We start from the raw sequence: 23,670 nt of genomic DNA, 5'->3' as shown, positions 1-23,670 counted from the left end.
CTAAAAAGCAGCAGCATGGAAGATATTGTAAGTGTATACTCACTTGAGAGCTGGATTTACATTTACACTGTCTTACTAGAAAGTAGCAGCATGGAGGATATTGTAAGACAGTGTAAATGTAAATCAAGCTCTCAGGTGAGTATACATTTACTAGAAAGCAGCAGCATGGAAGATATTGTAAGTGTATACTCACCTGAGAGCTGGATTTACATTTACACTGTCTTACTAGAAAGTAGCAGCATGGAGGATATTGTAAGGCAGTGTAAATGTAAATCCAGCTCTCAGGTGAGTATACACTTATAATATCTTCCATGCTGCTGCTTTCTAGTAAGTCAGTGTAAATGTAAATCCAGCTCTCAGGGGAATATACACTTAAAATATCTTCCATGCTTCTGCTTTCTAGTAAGTGTATACTCACCTCCGAGCTGGATTTATGTGATACATAAAGACAGGAGAGTAAGAATTTCTCATGTCTGTGTGTGCTGTGTATGAGAGACATCATAGCAGCTGGTTACTACCCACTAGCTCAGAGACGACTAAAATTAGTGATAGAACCTGGAGATGAGAAAGTAGGTAAAAATGTAGGATACAAGTCATATAATGGCCAGAAATTATGTTATTCCTCATGTACACACATACAGCTTATTCTGAACCGTCACCTAAAAGACAGGGTTACAATGGTGGCTTAGTGATTAGCACTGTTGCTTTGTGGCTCTGGGGTCAATTCCCACTAAAGACAACACTGATGAAGGTGGCTGTGTCCACCGAAACGCGTTGTGTGTATATTAATAAATCAGTCCTTTTAATATTTTTGCCCTGTTATTGGCGCTCTGGTACCGCTATCCATATTCACTGATTGTCCTTTTCCCCCTGTTGGGGTGCGGTAGAGCTGCCTTTAATTTATTGTTCTTTCACCTGTGGGAGGAATTTAATTAGAATCACTACCCAGGTTTTCCAAGCTGCGCTGCCCTAACCCCTCCGGAGCGCTGCCTGGGGTGTTGGTGAAGCTGGGCGTCCATCTCGGCGTTACATGCAACTAACCTGACCACGTGATCCACCACCGAGAGATCCGGATCTGTGAACGCCGCTGGAATTAGATGACAGCCACCAACAGAGCGGAGCTTGTGGAGCTTTACACTGGGGTTGTGCAGAGGTGCACAACTTCATAAGGTTAGTAGCCATCCTCACACCCCTCTAACAATTGCAATACTGAGTCACCCATTGCGCCTTGTTCTCTCCTCTCTTTAGGGTTACAATGGTGGCTTAGTGATTAGCACTGTTGCTTTGTGGCTCTGGGGTCAATTCCCACTAAAGACAACATCTGCAAGGAGTTTGTATGTTCTCCCCGTGTTTGCGCATTTTTCCTCCGGTTTCCTCCCACACTTCAAACATATACTGATAGGGAATTTATATTTTGAGCCCCAATGGGGGCAGTGATGATGAAATCTGTAATATGCTGTGGAATTAATGGCACTATATAAACCAGAAAATAAAATCTGCAACATTTGACACTACGTCATTTTTTGGGTCTTCTATTTAGTTATTAATAACTTAAAAATAAATATAAAATAAATCTCTGGAACAGTCAGAGCTGCTCCAAATACTGCGGTCTGATGCCACCACCTATACACATCTATGCAAGGCATTTTGAGTTCTTGCACCAGAAAAGCTGTACTCCAGCCGCTATAAAAAAGGAATACTAATGGTATAAAGAAAAAAACCTGCAGTAATATAGAAAAGCTACTCAGAATTGACAATCTTCGCTCTGCTGCATCTCTAGATGGGGACAAAACTGCTTATTTATACAAGGACTTGAAATAGAAGCAGAGCAATTGTGCAGCTCCTTGGCAGCGGCACACCGAAGGGGCAGAGTAGGGCAGGAGATGAAAGCGGAGCCTTGTCTCCTTCGGCCAAGTGGTCTATAGTTCACATCCTCTTCAGAGTGCGAATGATTCCTAAACGCAGAATAAATGAGAAAGTATGGAGGCAAACGCTGTATATCAGCACTACAATAAATGCTACCGGATTCACAGCTCCGGAGCCAAGCATTGAGGCTCAGCCGTTCACATGACAGATGTCATAGATCCGTCAGGACCAGAATGTTACTATAAAGTGTAAGGATCACTAGGCTCAAGTAACATCAAAAAAAATGTAACATTTCTTCTAGATTCACTGCCATATGAGAGCAGCTCTGCTTACTCAATACGTACACTGATCACTTCTATATGTGGTTTATTATTTAACAGCCTTTGGCTAGATCTCGAGCCATGGTGACTTGATGGATGAACGCTGTGTAGAAAGATCGATCTTGTGCAAGGTTAGATAGGTCCACCAGGGTGTTCTCCACATTTATCTTGATTGCATCAAGCCATCAGGTTGCTGATCTTCCTCTTCGCCTTGTTCCCTCTATTCTTCCGACCATGATGTTTCTTCTCCAGTGATTGCTCTCTTCGTATGACCATGATGCCCTTCTCCAGTGATTGCTCTCTTCGTATGACCATGATGCCTTCTCCAGTGATTCCTCTCTTCTTATGACCATGATTTTCTTCTCCAGTGATTGCTCTCTTCTTATGACCATGATGTCTTTCTCCAGTGATTGCTCTCTTCTTATGACCATGATGTCCTTCTCCAGTGATTGCTCTCTTCTAATGACCATGATGTCCTTCTCCAGTGATTGCTCTCTTCGTATGACCATGATGCCCTTCTCCAGTGATTGCTCTCTTCGTATGACCATGATGCCTTCTCCAGTGATTCCTCTCTTCTTATGACCATGATTTTCTTCTCCAGTGATTGCTCTCTTCTTATGACCATGATGTCTTTCTCCAGTGATTGCTCTCTTCGTATCACCATGATGTCCTTCTCCAGTGATTGCTCTCTTTGTATGACCATGATGTCCTTCTCCAGTGATTGCTCTCTTCGTATGACCATGATGTCTTTCTCCAGTGATTGCTCTCTTCGTATGACCATGATGTCTTTCTCCAGTGATTGCTCTCTTCGTATGACCATGATGTCTTTCTCCAGTGATTGCTCTCTTTGTATGACCATGATGTCCTTCTCCAGTGATTGCCCTCTTTGTATGACCATGATGTCCTTCTTCACTGATTGCTCTCTTTGTATGACCATGATGTCCTTCTCCAGTGATTGCTCTCTTTGTATGACCATGATGTTCTTCTGACGTGATTGCTCTCTTCGTATGACCATGATGTCCTTCCCCAGTGATTGGGCACATCATACGAAGAGAGGAAAGTGGCAAGTTGTAGCTTGGTGATCCTTGCTTGGAGTGACATGTCAGTCTTGATTTGTTCCAAAACTGATTTGTTTGTTCTTCTTGCCATCCATGGTATTGATAACCTCCTTCTCCAGCAATACATTTCAAAGGCATCGATTCTTCATATGTGGTTTATACAGTTATATAAGACTTACTTTATAATGAAAAATTCTGCCTTCAATGGCTTTCAATTCCCTACTATCTCTGAGATCTCCTACTGTTGTTTATTTTTTTGCATAAATTTAGGACACCAGTCTCTTTCATCTATTTAGGGGTTTGCAAAAAAAAACATCTACATGCTCTGAAAATAATCCAATGTGATGCACACAGCATTGCAGAAATGTCTTATATACTTTAAGGCTGAATTCACACTAGGCAGATTTTGTTGCACAAATGCCTGCGATTCATCCAAATGAGGTTGCTTTAAATGAATGAGTAGGACAGTCACAGAAATATCTACTAAAAAAATCTCTAAGGCGTGAATTTTACCCTCCGGGTAAGTCCAGAAATCTGTGGCAAATTTGCAAGACTTTGGCCTTAATAAGTCAGCGGAATTCTCCCTATGTATTGCAAAAGGTAATGTCCACAATAAAAATCTCCAGCATGATGGCAAGGTTGCACATGCCCATATACTCAGTGCTGACATTTTTCCTGCTAAGTATGGAAGGAGTTTTCAAAAACTGCATGTGTTGTACTGTAGGGATCCGCACCAGAAGTCGGCAACCATTCCACCACAACCAAAGCCGGCCCTAATGTCTGGGAATGTAGTTTTTGGAAAAACAAGCAACTTTTTAAATTTAGTTTTCATTAAGAATTGCCAATTTCTCCAGATATCTTTCCTTTTGTCTTTCATTGCTTCCAGCTTGTTGCCAAAGGCACCGGCCATCGCTGCAGCTGCAGTGGCCGTACATGCGCAGTGCTTTCCTAGTGAGTGAGTAAGCACTCACTGCCCTGAGGTTGGCCAGAATTGCTGTAGAACACAGGTCCAAATCCAGGCCAATCTCTTTCCAGCCCCGAGGGCGTGAATATGCTGCTAGCCTGAACTGTCACTCAAACAATAGTGCCCTCCCAGCAATGAGGAGGTAGGGTGGCTGAGGAGAAGTGCGCTACTGATTCAGAACAAGGGACTGACCAATAATGGTTGTCAGACCATATTTCCATAAACCATAATAAACCACCCATAGATGTCTAGGAGATCATACTGTAACGCTATAAGGCACATTATAGCCAAAGGAGTGCTATATTACAGAAATATATTGAACAGAACATCTCTGTAATATGGTGGGCTATGGTGCCTCCATAGTGTAACCCACTGAGTGCCTAAAATGTCTGGTAGTCCAGAACCATTGGGACTCCATGTGTCGCCTTGAAGGGTTTTGTGCACACAGCTCTTCCATTTAGGTGGAGCGCATTTTGATTCCTTCCATCCCACCATGACCTCACTGGGTATCTGGTCAACACAGTGGTGTAACTTGAAGCTTGTGGGCCCAAATGCAAAATATCCAATAGGCCTCCAACTATCACAGGCCTTTAAAGGGAATCTGTCAGTAGGATCAACCCTCCTAAGCCGTCTATATGGGCATGTAGGTCTTAGAATGCTGAAAAAAAATGATACCTTGATATCTGTGATCCAATGAATGGTTCTTTAGATATCCATGTTTTTATTATATACAAATGAGCTGAAAAGATCTCTGTGCCAGAAAAGGCTTTTCATTAAAGTCCGCCTCCAGAGATCATTTTAATTCCTAGCCACACCGCTATAAGTAAATTGCTCCTCTGCTTATGTGGCTATAATGTATGGACTCTTGGTTTGAGGTCACATGTCTCTGTGGTCATATAGGAATTCCTACTAGGATCCCGCCCATACATTCTAGCATCTACCCTTCCAGGAATCCATAAAGTCTAGACATACAAGACGACTGGATTAATTTCATACTGGATTATAATCAGCTTTAGAGGCGGACTCTACTGAAGATCCTTCTCTGGTACAGAGATCTTTTCAGCTCATTTGCATATTAAAAAAACCCCATGGATTTCTAGGGAACCATTCATCGGATCGTAGATATTAAACTATCGTTTGACTCCACTTTCTGTGTCCTACATGCCCATATCGACGGCTTAGGAGGGTTGATCCTACTGACAGATGCCCTTTAATAGTAACAGTCTTTTCACATAGGGTGAAGGGACCTCTTGGGCCCCACTAATTTGCAGGACCTGTGGACGATGGCGAACCCTGCACTTATTATAGCTAGGCTCCTGGGTTTACATAGTATGGTCTTCAAATACATTGGTAAATAGCTGAACGCTAGGACTCTTCATTTTAACTCCTGACATACTGGAGGTAAGAAACTTCTGGCAAATTCCTAATTAAAAGCAGAAAATCCCCGGAACAGAGACCCCAGGAGACAATGTATAAAACAGGAGATAATTTAAAAGCCTGAATTTCTGATTAGCGGGATATTGTATCTTTCCTTTTCTCTAAAGACCAGCGAAACTGTGCAGGGAATTAGTGACTCATTAGCGAGGATCGGCCTGCACATAGGAGCCGCACTGTTAATGTATAATTATCCAGAAATCCATTCCGGCACAGAATGGAGGGTGCCATTGTTTCCTATGTATTTCTTGCATTTACATCACTATCTGGAAGATTTATTGCTAATTGTACGATGTACGAACAGGCAAAAAATTGTTCAAATTGCACCAAGTTTCTGACAATGGTACATGCGCTGTGGTAGCAGTTTGGCACATCTGGTGTACTTTTACACAAATATTTTGCACAAAACAAATCGCACACATCTTTGGTCAATTTGGTGAATATTAGGAGTCAACTTTCCAACGCATTCCCAAAATATTGAGTCAAGTGTTAGATAGTTACATAGGTTAAAAAAAATGACCTACTTCCTTCAAGTGCAATCATTCTCCACCTATTCTAAAGTGTAGAAAAGTCCTCAGAACAGACAATGGGGGATTTACTTGTATTGGCATAGAAAAAAAAGTCTAAGGCTACATTCATACAAGTTAGATAGGCTGCAAATAAGGACGTAAAGTCCACAGAGCATTTATAGCACCAGACACTGTGCAGTAAATGAGATATTCATTGCAAATTTATTCGTTGAATTGGTTTTAAATTTGCGGTAAATCAGATGCAGTTTTGCAGCAGATACGTTCCCCAGTGACTCCAGCCTAAGGGAAGAGTCAGACGGATGTATAACTAGGACAAGGATCGCAACGGAATGATCGGACTGGCCGTCTGCTCTACCAACCCGAGCGTGACAGCTGCATAGAAATACATGCTGTCATGTTCGGGTCGGGAGAGCCGCCGGCCAGTCCAAGAATTGCGTTACGATCCTCTTCCGAGTTGTACAGCCGTCTAATCCCTAAAGCTGATGTGCATTAACCATATTGATGGGTGTACAATTGTTTTGTGTTCTCTGGGCACCCCAATCAGAAATTTAAGCTGTGCCTTACGTTAAATTCAGGCACAATTTCTAGCAAATAGCTTGGACTATAGTTGGCTGTGTCCTTCCCACTCAATAGTTTTGAAAAGCAGCGAGGAGAAAAAAAATATCACAAATTCTGATGCAATAAAGTAGTGGATCAAAATATATAACATTTTTTGTGCCTGAACAGTGGAGTAATATAGATATATTCACCCCAATGTGCTTAAAGGGATTTTCAGGGACTATACTCATTTATTCAATGGGCCTAAGAACAGGCAGATAGTTGCTAACTACTTGCCTGTTGTGCCCAGTGCAGATCTCTGCTGGTACATAGCAGCTATAGACCTCTGCTGCTGGCGATTCTGCGGCTTTCGACAACGTCACGTCGACAGGGCAGCGACTTCTCTTCTGCTCTGCTGAAGGGGAGTGGCTGGCGATGTCATGCAGATTCAAAGCCGGCTCCCCGTTGCCTAACTGCGGGGAGCTAGCTGTCAATCAGCATGACGTTGGCAGTCACGCGCCTTCGACAGAGCAGAGCTGAAGAAGAAGAGCTTCTCTATTAACATGGAGTATCTGAATAGCTACCAAGAATGCTCTGAGCCGGGTAAAGCAAGTAGGTAGCAGCTAACTAGATCAAATAAATTATTTAGTCCTGAATAAACCCTTTACGTTTTATTTTTTGCAGCAATCAGTTTAGTAAGTCTTCCCACAGTACTTTCAGGCCAATGGGTAGAACAAATGGATGACAATTGCAGAATACCTCGAAACAACGTCTCCCATCAGTCTGTAGAAATGCTGGTGGCTTTTTTCTTTTCTTGTACAAATAAGGAAGTTATTCTAAGGTTGAGACATAACTTCTGAATTATAAAATAATAATTATATTAGAGATTTATTAGAGATTGATTAGCAGGAACATGGTCCAGCAGCTAAGTTAGTATCCCATAGCTACTGCACGGAAACCCTCTTAGGTTCTGGTATCCCCAGCGCCTCTCCTAATATGTAGGCCCAGAGTAATGTCATGATCCAAAGATAATGTTGCACCGGGCCCACAAATTTAGAAGAGGTGCAGGAGTTTCCAGCAGGTTGGAGGCAGTTGGCAGGGCTCTTATCCGGTAGTCTACCAGTGTTGGGGCTAGACCATTGTCTTGTGAATCAAATCGTTCAAAAATATTGCCTCCTAATCCATGAGAATCTTCATGCAATCTTGCATCAAAGCGTAACGAGTCATGAAAGGAAGACCCAAGCCAAGTCTGAGACGCACAACACCTCCTCAAGATGAAGGTCCAGGAGGTGCACAGTCCATTCATGTCACCTATGACAATGTTTATGGGTTCACATATTCACCAGTACTGAACAGACCTAAAAATCTCTGCAATCCAGATGCCAGCAAATATTTAAAGGTTTATTCCTATCTTTGCCAGTTATCACGTATCCTGTGCCGGGATTGCAATGGAAGCAAAAAAGTGCCCTATTAAAAGGGCGTGGTGGCTGTGTGTTACCAGCGGAAGTCTATTCATTGTCTATGGGACGGCCAAGGATAGCTGGGTGGTTATTCAGATATGTCTGACAGCCCTATAGACCATAACTGGAGCAGTGGTGCACATGGTCAGCCACTTCTTTACTCAATAGGGCAGCGGGCATCCCAGTTAGCAAGTTATTGCCTATCCTGTGTATGGGCAATAATTTGCCAAGAAAGGAAAGTCAACCTCTTACACCTATAACCAGTAATAGAAGACCCACCGACGTGTGACTGATTATTTCAATGCTTCTCCACTAGAACACAGTCCTAAATGCATTGCAATGTGAAAGATGCAGATGGAAATGTGGACTCAAGACTTTTTTCATATTTGTTTCATCCTACTGATTCATCAGGCCTCGTCTGATCGGAGCGCAGGAGAAGATCTTCACTTCGCAGACAAACAATAGCGACTCTGGTTAGAGAATGTTTCAGGCTGATTGCACAGAGCCATATACAAATCCAAGAGGCTGAGATGCAGGTGCCTTCAATCAACGCCTATGTCTCCTGAATGTGTGCAATTATTACTGTAAATGAGCCAAAGACGTCACCTACGGAACGTCAGGACGTTCAAAGGAACCGAAAAGTGACGACCACGAAACCTGAAGTTCAGCTCATTATATCCTGCTCGGAAAACTTGGAAGTATATGGGTGGGAAAAAATACAGAAATATTACATATACACAAGACAATTCCATTACTCGGGCACAAACGAAATCGGATGAGCGATGGATTATGAAAATAGTTTCGATTAATTGATGGTGAGGGAAAAGTATAAATGAAAAGATACTCTGGGAAAATTGTCCAGAAAAAAAACATTTCTCTGACTGCACAATAACAAGTTTAATTAAATAGGGAGAAGGAAATAAGCCACTGCCAGTCCCCACTCCCCCAAATCTGCTGTCCCCCAACTATGTACACATTGGATTGTCTAACAAACTTGTCAAAATCAGTTGGGGAGACTTATACTGGTATATTTTCATTAAACAGATGTCACTGACACAGTCTTCAATAATAAGACAGGGTCTTATATTGGTTTTTGCTCCAAAAGATTTAGGTTTAGGGCTTATTTTCAGGGTCTTATTTTTTTCCATGAACAACAATCCACATTTAATCTTGAACAAAAAAAATTAACATTCAAATATCATCATATCACACACATACAGTGGTTATGGAAAGTTTTCAGACCCCTTTACATTTTTCACTCTTTGTTTCATTGCAGCCATTTGGTAAATTCTAAAAAGTTCATTTTTTTCTCATTAAAGTACACTCTGCACCCCATCTTGACTGAAAAAAAAACTGAAATGTAGAAATTTTTGCAAATTTATTAAAAAAGAAAACCTGAAATATCACATGGTCATAAGTATTCTGAATACTTTCTGCACCCACTGCACATACAAATGTACAGTGCTTAGAATTATCACCAAAAAGTTCTATCTTCATCTCATCAGACCAGAGAATCTTATTTCTCATAGTCTGGGAGTCCTTCATGTGTTTCTGGGCAAACTCTATGCGGGCTTTCATATGTCTTGCACTGAGGAGAGGCTTCCGTCAGGCCACTCTGCCATAAAGGCCTGACTGGTGGAGGGCTGCAGTGATAGTTGACTTTGTGGAACTTTCTCCCATCTCCCTACTGCATCTCTGGAGCTCAGCCACAGTGATCTTGGGGTTCTTCTTTACCTCTCTCACCAAGGCTCTTCTCCCACAATTGCTCAGTTGGCTGGACGGCCAGGTCTAGGAAGACTTCTGGTGGTCCCAAACTTCTTCCATTTAAGGATTATGGAGGCCACTGTGCTCTTAGGAACCCTGAGTAATGCAGAAATTCTTTTGTAACCTTGGCCAGATCTGTGCCTTGCCACAATTCTGTCTCTGAGCTCCTTGGGCAGTTCCTTTGAGCTCATGATTCTCATTTGGTCTGACATGCACTGTGAGCTGTGAGGTCTTATATAGACAGGTGTGTGCCTTTCCAAATCAAGTCCTATCAGTTTAATTAAACACAGGTCGACTCCAATGAAGGAGTAGAACCATCTCAAGGAGGATCACAAGGAAATGGACAGCATGTGACTTAAATATGAGAGTCTGAGCAAAGGGTCTGAATACTTATGACTATGTGATATTTCAGTTTTTCTTTTTTAATAAATTTGCAAAAATTTCTACATTTCTGTTTTTTTTCAGTCAAGATGGGGTGCAGAGTGTACTTTAATGAGAAAAAAATGAACTTTTTAGAATTTACCAAATGGCTGCAATGAAACAAAGAGCGAAAAATTTAAAGGGGTCTGAATACTTTCCGTACCCACTGTATACACACACACTGCACATACAGTACAAATCTTTTTGCCTCTTCTTCAGTTCCTCTAGACTCCGGGAGTGAAAGGACCTTTGGTGACATCATGGTCACATGACCGTGATGTCACTAAAGGTCCATAAGCAGTCTTAACCGCAGAATATAAATGTTGAGGTCCCCTAAGAGAGTGGGGACCGTGAGAAATTGCCCAGTTTCTCCCCCTTTCTTTTAACGCCGGCCCTACATTGCAGTCTGTCTCCTCTTTAGTTCTTCTACACTCCTGCAGTTAAACGACTTCTGATCACATCATGGTCACATTACAGTGATGACTCCAAAAGGTACTTAAGCAGTTTTAACCTCAAAGTCAAAATGCTGGGGACCCTGAAGAGAGTGGAGGCACTGGACAATTGACCAATTTGCCCCAGACACTGGTCCTGACTGTAACTAGGGCTTAGGGAAGCAATGTATCTGTCTATGTAATCAATCTACTTCACATCAACATATATATATATTATCACACATACATGCACGCACACATATATTATATACACACACACAGGCACACACTGTTGTAATAAGGGTTTTTAGCAGGTGTGGTAAAAAGCTGCGAGGTAAGAATGTTTTCATTTACACTTGCACAAAGTCAGGAAGTTTGTAGAATGATAGCCAGGTGTGTGAGTAATCAATTATACCAAAAAAGGTGATAATGATCATTATTTTCATATGCAGTTTGGTTTGAAACAAAAACATTAACTGGAGCAGAAAAAGCTATGTATGAGGCTTAAAACTGACTGAGCACAGCAATAAGACACAAGGTAGTTATCCTGCATCAGCGAGGTGCCTCCCAGGCAAAGATCTGAAAGCAGACTGGGGTTTCCAGATGTGCTGTTCAAGCTCTTCTGAAGAAGCACCAAGAAATGGGCAACAGTGAGGACCATAGATGCAGAGGTTAGTCAAGGAAACTTTATGCAGCAGATATAACACACGTCATGCTTATTTCTCTTCAAAATCAGATGTCCAGCAGTGCCATCAGCTCAGAACGGGCATCAACCAGAGGGACCCAGCTAGACCCATCTACTGTTCAGAGAAGTCTGGCCAGAAGTGGTCTTCATGGAAGAATTGCAGGCAAAAAGCCAGACCTTCAACATGGAAATAAGACCAAGAGACTCAACTATGCACAAAAACATAGAAACTGAGGTGCAGAAAAATGTCTAATTTGTGCGCCAAGTACCTTCACTTTAGAAATATGGCAGTAATGCTGTCCAAATTTGATAGCCAATGTTTCCAGCAGCGGTCAATATTTCGTTGAGCTTGCTGCGAGTGCCCGGAAAAGCTTTTTCTAGGGGTGCAAAGTATTGCATCCGTACCAGTCAGATATTGATGACCTATCCTAAGAATAGGCCACCAATGTAAATGTCACAGACAACCCCTTTAAATTAGTTGGACATAGTATGAAGTTCACTTAATTTAGGACAACCCCTTTTTGGTGGGCGGTCACACCAAATATTGATGTGCTGTAGATTTCTCTTTTGTTCATGAACTTTGCAATTTGTTAATTGATAAAAAAAACAAAAACTATTAACTCTTCTATTTCTGAAACCATTCTTACTTTGCAGAATTTTTTCTACACCGGCTTAAAACTTTTGAGCAGTGTCGTTTTTCTACCCATCTACTAAGGAATATGTATCTCCCTGATGTCCATTCATCCATCTCCTATTCATCTGATCTATGGAGCTATCATCCTAATATTTATATAAGTATCTTGTACATCGCTTTCATCCCTTTTATTATCTGGCTCTTTGCAGAACTGGCAGTACGGCCATTATGGATAAGCACGTAATGGCTGGAGGCTGATCAGTCGCTGTGATCACTGTGATGTGTAATGTGATGATACAGCGCCGCCGGTCACCCCCGTACCATGCATTACAATGTGTATGGGGCTCAGCATCTCCTCGTACCTTGGTGACTACAGTTAAAAGCTCCAGCGCCTTTGATTGAAGACTGGAATCGCCGCTCTCAATAAACAGCTTCAGTGATGTCAGCAGCACGCCGTGCTCCAACAGCAGCGAGCAGATCGCATCAATGCACTGCAAGAAAGAAGGGTGACAGCGGGTATTATGTGATGCCAGCAGACGCCGGGCGCATTCTTCACTTTCGTGCTGCTACATTTTATGCCTCTTTTATTTGATCTTATTTCAAAGAGAAAAAAAAAAATAATAATCTAAGTCGATGTTGTGAATAACGCGAGATCAAACCGAGGGGTTAAATGCGCGGAGCCACCTTCAAAGAGAGCAGGACTGCAAATATGGACGCGGCTGACAGCGATCATAAACAGGGCACAAAGGAGATCTTCACGATATGGAACAGAATGCTAAAAAATACATTGGATTAGTAAAAAATATACTCCAAAAACTGCTCTACAGCTGTCCACAGGGAGCATCCACTGGCTAAAGCTAAGCTGCAATACCAAACATGACCACTGGACAGGTGTGGCGCTGGTTTTGAGAGCAAGAAGCTACTTGGCAAAAGGACATCGTCTGCACTAGATGAATAAATAGACAATGACAGGAGTTCTGCAGGACATTAAAGGGGTTGTCCGGTACTTTTATTATTGATGACCTATCCGGCACACCTGTCGATTAGCTGTTCTCGGTGCAGGCCGGAAGTGATCAGTTGCAGAGCAACTGCATAGTGGCCACAGTGAGGTACTGCAGATTTACTCCTATTCATTCAAATAGGCGGCGGATGTGCAGTACCCGGCTGCGGCCACTATGCAGGTGATGGAGCAGTGCTGTGCAGCTCCGCATCTGATCACATGTTCCTGCCGCCAGCACTAAGAACAGCTGATTGGCAGGAGAGCTGATTTGGTATTGATGGGAAAGGATAGACCATCAATATTAAAGTACCAGACAACCTCTTTAACACCTTCATGACTGAGCGATTTTTTTTTCCCCATTATCGATCTTTTATTTTTTCTCCTCCACTTCGTCCAAGAGCCAAAACTTTTCTATATTCCTCCAATATCACGGCCGTATGATCGCTCGTTTTTAGCTGGATAAGTTATATTACCATAAAAAATAACTAAAAAATGAAAAAGAGGGGTGAACTAGAGAAAAAAAAATCCCGCTATTCGGCCATTGTTCTTTGGGTTTCATTTTTATGGCATTCATTGTGTAGCATAATAGACCTGGCGACAAGATTCTCCAGGTCATATCACATTTTATTTTTTTTTTAAATTTAGAAGCTTAATAAGTAAAAAAAAATTTGAAAAAAATCAATTTTACATAACAAAAAAGCATAAAAATAAATTCAGTATGTGTCACTAATTTCCGAAACCAATAACTTATTTTCTCACATTTTTCCATTTGATGGTGCTTTATCGGGGCTTGTTCTCTGCGTGCTGATCTGTAGTTACTGCTGGTACCATGATGGGGTAAATACGTCTTGATCACGCTATTGCATTTTTTTTTGGGAGGTACATAAAACAGTAATCAGCTGCTTGTTTGCGTCCGCCAAGGAGTCCATAATAAGCATTATTTCCTTATAACTGATGGAAATGCACGTTGTTGTACAACCAATGGGCCAAAACTCAGTACGGGGTGGCAGTGGGCTTTAGGTCTAGCTGAGTGCCCTGCGAAAAATGTTACAAATCCACCAGAGCTTCTGCTCCTGGCTCTGACTGCTCTCTCTTCTGAGCCCTTCTTTCTCTGAGTATAAGGGCTCAGTTACACATCCGATTTTCATGTCTGTGATTTTTTGCAGACAAAGTGGTCCGTGCAAAACAGCAGAGACTTCTCCGATGCTGATCAGACTGTCGGACCAAACTCGGCAATGAAAGTCTATGGGTCCATAAAATATGGGACAGCACTCGGATGCCATTCAGGTGCTTTCTGATAGCTAGGAGAAGGTGGAGAAACCGTGATCAAAAACACTAGTAAAAGGCAGACCGATGTGTGCATGAGCCCTTAGGGATGCGATTAAGGCCTTATTCACAAGTCCGATTTTTCTACGTCTGACGTTATTATTCTGATTAAACTTTGATCAGAGTGAAGTATGAGTGTCATCCGTTTTTTTTTAGTGCGTGGAGAAATAAGAAAATTGATCCACCTTCTCCTTACAGTGCGTGAATATCAGACTGCACTTAGATGTTATCTGAGTGCTGTCTGATTTTTTTCACGGACCCACTGATTGGTATTGCCAATTTTGATCAAAATCAGAAATGTCTGGGCTATTTTCCGTAGAAAAAAATTGGACATGTGCCCAACCCCATAGAATAATATGGGCACGAGAGCGATCCGTGAAAACCACAGCATTCGTGCTGTGTGAATGAGCCCTTAGGCTGGATTTGGAACATTAGTGGGGAGGGAGAGCAGAACACAGTGTTTTTTTCTGTGCTGTGAAGGAGCTTTAAGGGGATCAGGCTCAGTCCACAGGTTTACAATGGAAGCCACAATTCGTTAACAGAGATCCTTTAACAAGATTGGGCCAAACTTAAAGTGATGGACTCTGATGCTTTGCTTTCCAGTATTATCCTACCAATTCTTGACTGGACAACTATGAGTCTTGATACACATGTAACACATCCACCACCTCCACCATCCGTGGAATTGATATTTTTATTTATTTTTTACTTAAATGTATAAATTTGAAAATGCTATGTAAATTTTCTCAGCATTTGGTTCTTACAGGTCTCTTTGATTCCCTGCACATTGTTGGCTGCAGAATGATTTAACTTAAATTCTGCCAGTGCACTCGTTCTGACGGACAGCTTGTTTCTCTTATTTTCTTCTGAATTCCTGATGATTTATGACCACAGGCCACATCCAAGTGGAGCTGAACTTTAGTGTGGTCATAACTTTGCAGAAAGCAGCTCAGAAAAAGACAGATTAAAACGAGCTACAAACGCTTTGTCAGAACCAGCTCACAGATGGATCCTCAGTTAACTCATTTGGCTGTAGCCAGCAATGGCAAAAAAAAAAGAGTATATAACAGTTCCTCCAAGGGGTTTATTTCCCTTAAAAAATAACTGTATGCTGCCATTTTCCTTGTTAAAGGGGTATGTCCACAAAAGTCAAAAACCATTCCAAAATATGTAGGTATATGCACCAACTGGGAACCAGCTGCCAATATTTTTTAGGAGAAATAATAGAGACACTAACTCTCCTGTCTTCCTACTTGCCGGGGGTTGATGGTGCACTCCTGATGATTGACAGTTTGGATCAGCGATATGGTTGAGCCGCTGGTCCGAACTGTGTACTCTCCAGAATTAGAGGAGCACAGGGGCACTAAAGCTCGCAACGTCCAGTGATCTGGCCAGCTTCAGAGCAGCACTCACAAACTCTATAGAAAAGGGCTTGTAAGCGCTACACTCCATGTCTAGGAGACCAGCCACCTCTGATAAACTTGCAGAGGTGGCCGGGTCACTGAGACAACAAGAAGTAAACAATAAAATGTAAAATCCTGCCATTCTAACAAGTGAAATACAAAGTTCCCTATTTTCTCACAAGCATTTTGCAATTTTAATTAATTTCTGATGTCGAGAATAAGCCTTTAACGGCGAGCACCAGGAGAGAGATTAAGCTGAAGGTGAGGTTGATCTAGAATATGGCAAATTATGAGAAGTAGATAATTCATTTGCTTCAGAGACTCAATATTTTAGAGTGAAACAATTGCTAGCACATGTGACGGACCGAAGGTAAAAGAAAAAAAATCATTTCCGTGCGGAGACACTTTTGCGCTCATTTGCCAGTTTTGAAACTCTGAAAATAGTTTCCACGTTGAAGGACCTAATTAATTCCATTTGCTTTTTCCGCATGCACAGGCTGCATTTAAATAGGTTATTAATGAAGGGCACTTCCAAGGCCAAGCAGATACGATGAGAAATATAAAAACCTTTGAAACAGAGTTACCGCGGGAGAAAAAGTTTCAGGTGTGAACTTAAATTATTAAACACTGAAGAGCAGGGAAAACTATGATGGAATAATAGGCAGAAGGATCAGCGCCAGAGAGACATTGTTCTAAGTTCAAAGTTAGGGCAGGTTATTATGCCGCCATATATTAGAATATCCTCCACGTTACATGGACACATTGCTTCCAGTTTCAAAAATTCCTTCCATTAAAGTGATGATAATAAAGGGAGTCAAAGAATTCAACATTAGAATCAATAAGACTATGGATAAAGAATAAAAGTCTACCATTTTTCCACTGCAGTCATTAAGTCCTTTATCTAGCTGAGTGCTCTGAGAAAAATGTTACAAATCCATCAGAGCTTCTGCTCCTGGCTCTGATGACTCTCTCTTTTGAGCTCTTCCTTCTCGGAGTATAAGGGTCATTCACATGTCCGTTTTTCACGTATGAGTTTTATCTGTGTTTTTCACGGACACAACTTGTACCTATGATATTCTATGGGGCTCTTCACATAACCGAGTGGTCAGCGCAAAATCGCAGAGACATACGTCTGATATTGATCAGTGTTGGATCAAAATCGGCAATGCAAGGCAATGGGTTCATTAAAAAAAAAGATCGCACAGCACATGGATGACATCTAAACTGTTAGATAGGTGGGGAAACTTTTTTTTTTCTCATCTGAGAAAAACTGATGATATTCAGATGACTGATTAAACTCTGAACAAAATCACTAATGAAAAGGACATATGAATGAATCCTTAGAGCTAGCGGCAGGGAGAGGGAAGGGGTAGGGGCTGTAAACAGATCTGCACACTATGGACAGGGAAGAAAGCATATACAGTCTCAGGGAGGGCAGAGAAAAAAAGACTACAGATTATGTTATCACATATGATTCTTTAGATTAATAAAATACTTTTTTTTGTGAGACATTTTTTGACTTGTTGGTTACTGTTTTTTGATTTATTGATATGTCTCTGCTACTGGTATTATTTTGGTAATGGCAAAATACAGATTAGGAGGAAAGCACATGAAGAGGAAATAAGTGCAAGACAGAAGCTTTGCGGATACATGAGTTCTTGAATACAGCAAGGGTCACCCTTAGGTTATTTAGGTATAACGGTATGATATAACATGGGACATAACCTTCTTATCAACTAGATCACAAACAGAAAATTATTAGTCCAAACTGATAACATGAATGTTAATAAATGATAATAAAGTGATGAGTACAACATGTAGGGAAAATAACTTAATCTCACCTGTTTCGTAGATGAAACAGATGCGAATACTAAAGAGATAAGTGCTTGATATAGCAAAATATACACTGCTCAAAAAAATAAAGGGAACACTCCAATACCACATCCTAGATCTGAATGAATGAAATATTCTCATTGAATACTTTGTTCTGTACAAAGTTGAATGTGCTAACAACAAAATCACACAACAATCATCAATGGAAATCAAATTTATTAACCAATGGAGGCCTGGATTTGGAGTCACCCCCAAAATTAAAGTGGAAAAACACACTACAGGCTGATCCAACTTTGATGTAATGTCCTTAAAACAAGTCTAAATGAGGCTCAGTATTGTGTGTGGCCTCCACGTGCCTGTATGACCTCCCTACAACGCCTGGGCAAGCTCCTGATGAGGTTGCGGATGGTCTCCTGTGGGATCTCCTCCCAGACCTGGACTAAAGCATCCGCCAACTCCTAGACAGTCTGTGGTGCAACGTGACGTTGGTGGATGGAGCGAGACATGATGTCCCAGATGTGCTCAATCGGATTCAGGTCTGGGGAACGGGCGGGCCAGTCCATAACTTCAATGCCTTCATCTTGCAGGAACTGCTGACACACTCCAGCCACATGAGGTCTGGCATTGTCCTGCATTAGGAGGAACCCAGGGCCAACCTCACCAGCATATGGTCACACAAGGGGTCTGAGGATCTCATCTCAGTACCTAATGGCAGTCAGGCTACGTCTGGCGAGCACATGGAGGGCTGTGCGGCCCTCCAAAGAAATGCCACCCCACACCATTAATGATCCACTGCCAAGCTGGTCATGCTGAAGGATGCTGCAGGCAGCAGATCGCTCTCCACGGCGTCTCCAGACTCTGTCACGTCTGTCACATGTGCTCAGTGTGAACCTGCTTTCATCTGTGAAGAGCACAGGGCGCCAGTGGCGACTTTGCCAATCCTGGTGTTCTGTGGCAAATGCCAAGCGTCCTGCACGGTGTTGGGCTGTGAGCACAATCCCCATGTGTGGACATCGGGCCCTCATACCACCCTCATGGAGTCTGTTACTAACCGTTTGTGCAGACACATGCACATTTGTGGCCTGCTGGAGGTCATTTTGCAGGGCTCTGGCAGTGCTCCTCCTGTTCCTCCTTGCACAAAGGCGGAGGTAGCGGTCCTGCTGCTGGGTTGTTGCCCTCCTACGGCCCTTCCAAGTCTCCTGGTGTACTGGCCTGTCTCCTGGTAGCGCCTCCAGCCTCTGGACGCTGACAGACACAGCAAACCTTCTTGCCACAGATCGCATTGATGTGCCATCCTGGAAGAGCTGCACTACCTGAGCAACTTCTGTGGGTTGTAGAGTCCGTCTCATGCTACCATCAGTGTGAAATCACAACCAACATTCAAAAGTGATGAAAACATCAGCCAGAAAGCATTGGTACTGAGATGTGGTCTGTGGTCCCCACCTGCACAACCACTCCTTTATTGAGGGTGTCTTGATAATTGCCAATAATTTTCATCTATTGTCTATTCCATTTGCACAACAGCATGTGAAATTGATTGTCAATCAGTGTTGCTTCCTAAGTGGACAGTTTGATTTCACAGAAGTTTGATTTACTTGGAGTCATATTCTGTAGTTTAAGTGTTCCCTTTATTTTTTTGAGCAGAGTATTTGATCTCACCTATTATGTAAATCAGCCAAATGCTAGTGAAGTGACGAGTGCATCATATAACATATAAGATGATATAAAAAAAAGTAATGATCTCACCTGTCTAGTGGATCCATCAGGACAGAGTCAGCATAGAGGAAAGGACATTGGTGCCATCTTTTCCCTCAACGTCTGACTGGTCCTCAACACCCATTGTCTCCCACCATTACAAGGGCAGTCCACAGCTGACCCTTTGGCCCAAAGTAAAGGGCCTTATCTTATTTCCCTAAAAAGCCTCCCAACGCGTTTCCTCCACTAAGATTCATCAGGGGATATGAAAAATATTTCAGGGTATTTTCACCCGAATCATCAGAAGGAAGTCAAAGCTGGTGACCCATGCCTGCATTCTTGAGATGAGAGCATGGAATATTTTTCTTAAAGCATATCCCCTGATGAATCCTAGCAGAAGAAACGCGTTGGCAGGCATTTTAGGGAAATAAGTTAAAGAAGATGTACAGTACTTTATACCCCCCCCCAATGTATCCTCCCGGGGCCCGTAAGACTTTATATAATTACCTTACATTGCTGATAATGCCTGTGAGTGGCGCTATCGGTGGCCGCTCATAGGCATCATGTGACCCTGTGCTGACGTCACGACAAGTAAGGCGTGTCTCAGCGCTGGGGTCCCCGCAGAGGCTGCTGGGTTGTGGGTGGGGTTACCCCCCCGAGTCACACCCAGCATCCACCGCGCGCTTTCCCAATGAATGGGGAGAGACAGAGCGTGCGGTGGATGCCGGGTGTGACGCTTGCGGTAACCCCACCCACAGCCTGGCATCCACCTGGAACGTGGAACACAAAGACCCACGGCTGCTGCCAGCACTTGTCGAGACATCAGCAGATGTCAGAGCCGGCTGCAGCCGGGGGTCACGTGATGACTGTGAGCGGTCAGTGATAGCGCCCATCACAGGCAGTATCTGCAACATAAGGTAATTACAAATATCCTTACGGTCCCCGGGGGGATACAAAGTACTGGACAACCCCTTTAAAGCCCCTAACTTTGGGCCAAAGGGTCAGCTGTGGACTACTCTTGTAAAGGTGGGAGTCAATGTGTGTTGAGGGCCAGACAGACAACATAAGGGAAAAGACGGCACCAATGTGTGATCTAGTTGATAAGAAGGTTATGTCACATGCTATATCATACCATTATACCTAAATAACCCTAGGGTGACCCCTTGAAAGCACACGGAAGGTTATTTTCTTTACACCGCCAATCGGATCTTCCACTGTAAGGGAGGACTTTTGATGGGTTCACTATCTGAGTAACTGCCTCATGGGCTTCTCGCAAAAGAATCAGATAGATGTGTGTGTGCTCTGGCAGATATTAGATCACAGTACTAATGATCGGTCTGCCAGAGCACAACACACCCTGAGGTTAGAGGTATGGCAAAGACATGTTAACTGATTGAATTAAAAGTTCATTTTTATGTTTACTCTCACATCACCTGCTGTAATTAATATCATCATATTAAAGCAGTGCACTTTTTGAGCAGAATTCAAAATTTCACTTTAGACATTACTGTATATAGAAAAAAGCAATTCCTGGCAGCATTAAAATAAAGGTTTGGCAACTTAAAGAAAATGAAAAATACAGTGGCATGTAAATGTTTGGGCACCCCTGGTCAAAATGACTGTTATTGTGAACAGTTAAGCAAGTCTAAGATGAAATGATCTCTAAAAGGCCTTTGGTCACTGTGGCCAAAGAGTTCTATTTTAACCTCATCTGTCCACAAGACTTGTTTCCAAAATGCATCAGACTTGTTTAGATGTTCTTTTGCATACTTCTGATGCTGAATTTTATGGTGAGGATGCAGGAGAGGTTTTCTTCTGATGACTCTTCCATGAAGGCCATATTTGTGCAGGCGTCCCTGAACAGTAGAACAATGTACCACAACTCCAGAGCCTGCTAAATCTTTCTGAAGGTCTTTTGCAGTCAAGTAGGAGTTCTGATTTGAGTCTCTAGCAATCATTTGAGCAGCTCTCATTGAAATTTTGCTTGGTATTCTAGACCTTATCTTGACCTCCACTGTACTTGTTAACTGCTATTTCTTAATTACATTTCGAACTGAAGAAAGGACAACTTGAAAACACTTTGCTATCTTCTTATAGCCGCCTTCTGCTTTGTGGGCCTCCACTATTTTCAGAGCGCTAAGCAGATGATTAGAAGAACCCATGGCTTCTGTTTTTTTGGCACAAGGTTAGAGGAGGCTGGGTTTTTATGAAGCTGGGAAATTTGCATCATCTGACCTTTTCTAACGATGATAGAAAGCCGTAACCCTAACAGGCAACTTAAGGTCTGAAACCTCGGTCAAAGTTATCTGAGCACATAAATCTCCGAGGGTGCCCAAATTTTTGCATTGTCCCATTTTCCTTTTTGTAATTTTTAAAATGAAAAAAACAAACAAACAAAAACAATATATATTTTTTTGCCTGAAATACAAAGGAAATGTGTCATTTTTAACGTTAGGCCTTTTAGAGATCATTTCACCTGCAACATCTTCAACTATTCACAACAACAGTAATTTTGACCAGGGGTGCCCAAACTTTTACATGCCACTTCTGTTATTTTAGAGCACTCTAAGCTGCTTTGAAAATATTTTGAAGATAATACTTTAATGTTTTAACCATCCTGGCTTACAAACATTTTGGCAATAACGAGAGAACAGCAAAAAAAACAAAACAAACAAACATAAGGGATAGTAGGAGACGTAAAATTGCATTCCTTATACTTTTTGCAGTTTCTTGAGTGAATAGTGTTGGATTAGTACATTGAAAGTTGACTATTTGGACGATTTCCACCCTGGAATTCCATATCTGTGCCATGTTTGGTCACTACTGGTAACTTCTCCAAGTCTGGCATAGGGGCGCTGTATGGGAATTATTCTTTCCTTGGATAACACTTATTTTCACTCTAATGGTTGTAATTTTCACTACCTGGATGTATTTTATTTACAGACATTAATTTCAAAATGGCTTTTTCATATAGAATTTGTGGCTTTAATAACTCTATGTAATTATATTATCACAGCACTATTGCAGGTTTATGCCAATTTTCTCTTAGCCAACATGGCTACTGCTGTGTCAGTTTCTCAATGAGAATGCACTGACAAGGTTACTGAAAGAAGTGATTTGACAAAGTTAGATTGGGGGATCTAAAAGGTAACATTTCTCCTTGTGGAGAGTCACATGTCAGAGTGAAGACACTTATAAGCCATGCATGCTTCTCTGGGAAATTAAATATGTAAATTGCCTCTTCAGAGAGGAAGAGGACTAGAACTCTAGTGTCACCTATTGGAAGTAGCAATCCTAGAGTTCTAGTCCTCTTCCTCTCTGACGAGACGATTTGCAGAATTACTGATGTAACGGTTTGGTTCACGCCTATATCGGTGTCCATTGGTCATTTATTCCCTCTGTTTAGCCACACTAATTACTATGGATGGCACCATTTACCGTATATTTACTTCTAATTAATTAAGCTCTAATAGCACTGGTACTTAGATATGGGACTAGATATCGTGCGTTCTGCTTGAAAAATTGTTCAAATGAGGAGTTAAAAAGTCATATCTATGTTAAAAAAAGTCCACAATAACATACATACAGTACAGACCGAAAGTTTGGACACACCTTCTCATTTAAAGATTTTTCTGTATTTTCATGACTTTTAAAATTGTACATTCACACTGAAGGCATCAAAACTATGAATTAACACATGTGGAATTATATACTTAACAAAAAAGTGTGAAACAACTGAAAATATGTCTTATATTCTAGGTTCTTCAAAGTAGCCACCTTTTGCTTTGATGACTGCTTTGCACACTCTTGGCATTCTCTTGATGAGCTTCAAGAGGTAGTCACCGGAAATGGTGTTCACTTCACAGGTGTGCCCTGTCAGGTTTAATAAGTGGGATTTCTTGCCTTATAAATGGGGTTGGGACCATCAGTTGTGTTGTGCAGTAGTCAGGTGGATACACAGCTGATAGTCCTTCTGAATAGGCTGTTAGAATTTGTATTATGGCAAGAAAAAAGCAGCTAAGTAAAGAAAAACAAGTGGCCATCATTACTTTAAGAAATGAAGGTCAGTCAGTCTGAAAAATTAGGCAAACTTTGAAAGTGTCCCCAAGTGCAGTTGCAAAAACCATCAAGCGCTACAAAGAAACTGGCTCACATGAGGACCGCCCCAGGAAAGGAAGACCAAAAGTCACCTCTGCTTCTGAGGATAAGTTTATCCGAGTCACCAGCCTCAGAAATCGCAGGTTAACAGCAGCTCAGATTAGAGACCAGGTCAATGCCACACAGAGTTCTAGCAGCAGACATCTCTTCAA

At 42.0% G+C, this 23,670-nt stretch overlaps 1 protein-coding gene across 2 annotated transcripts in view; it reads right to left on the bottom strand.

Moving 5' to 3' along the window:
* NBAS (NBAS subunit of NRZ tethering complex) overlaps positions 1-23,670 on the bottom strand; it is a 760,680-nt gene that overhangs the window by 21,819 nt on the left and 715,191 nt on the right. For both annotated transcript variants that reach the window (XM_073674140.1, XM_073674141.1), the window contains exon 51: positions 12,466-12,594. In XM_073674140.1, coding sequence (XP_073530241.1) covers positions 12,466-12,594 — 129 coding nt within the window. The remainder of the gene's footprint in view (positions 1-12,465; positions 12,595-23,670) is intronic.

The sequence above is a fragment of the Phyllobates terribilis genome, unplaced genomic scaffold (assembly GCF_046119375.1).
Source record: "Phyllobates terribilis strain yellow unplaced genomic scaffold, ASM4611937v1 Scaffold_3__8_contigs__length_932513732, whole genome shotgun sequence".
NCBI classification, from domain to species: Eukaryota; Metazoa; Chordata; class Amphibia; order Anura; family Dendrobatidae; genus Phyllobates; species Phyllobates terribilis.
The sequence above is the reverse complement of the archived record's forward strand: the minus strand, read 5'-3'. Positions and strand labels throughout refer to the sequence as shown.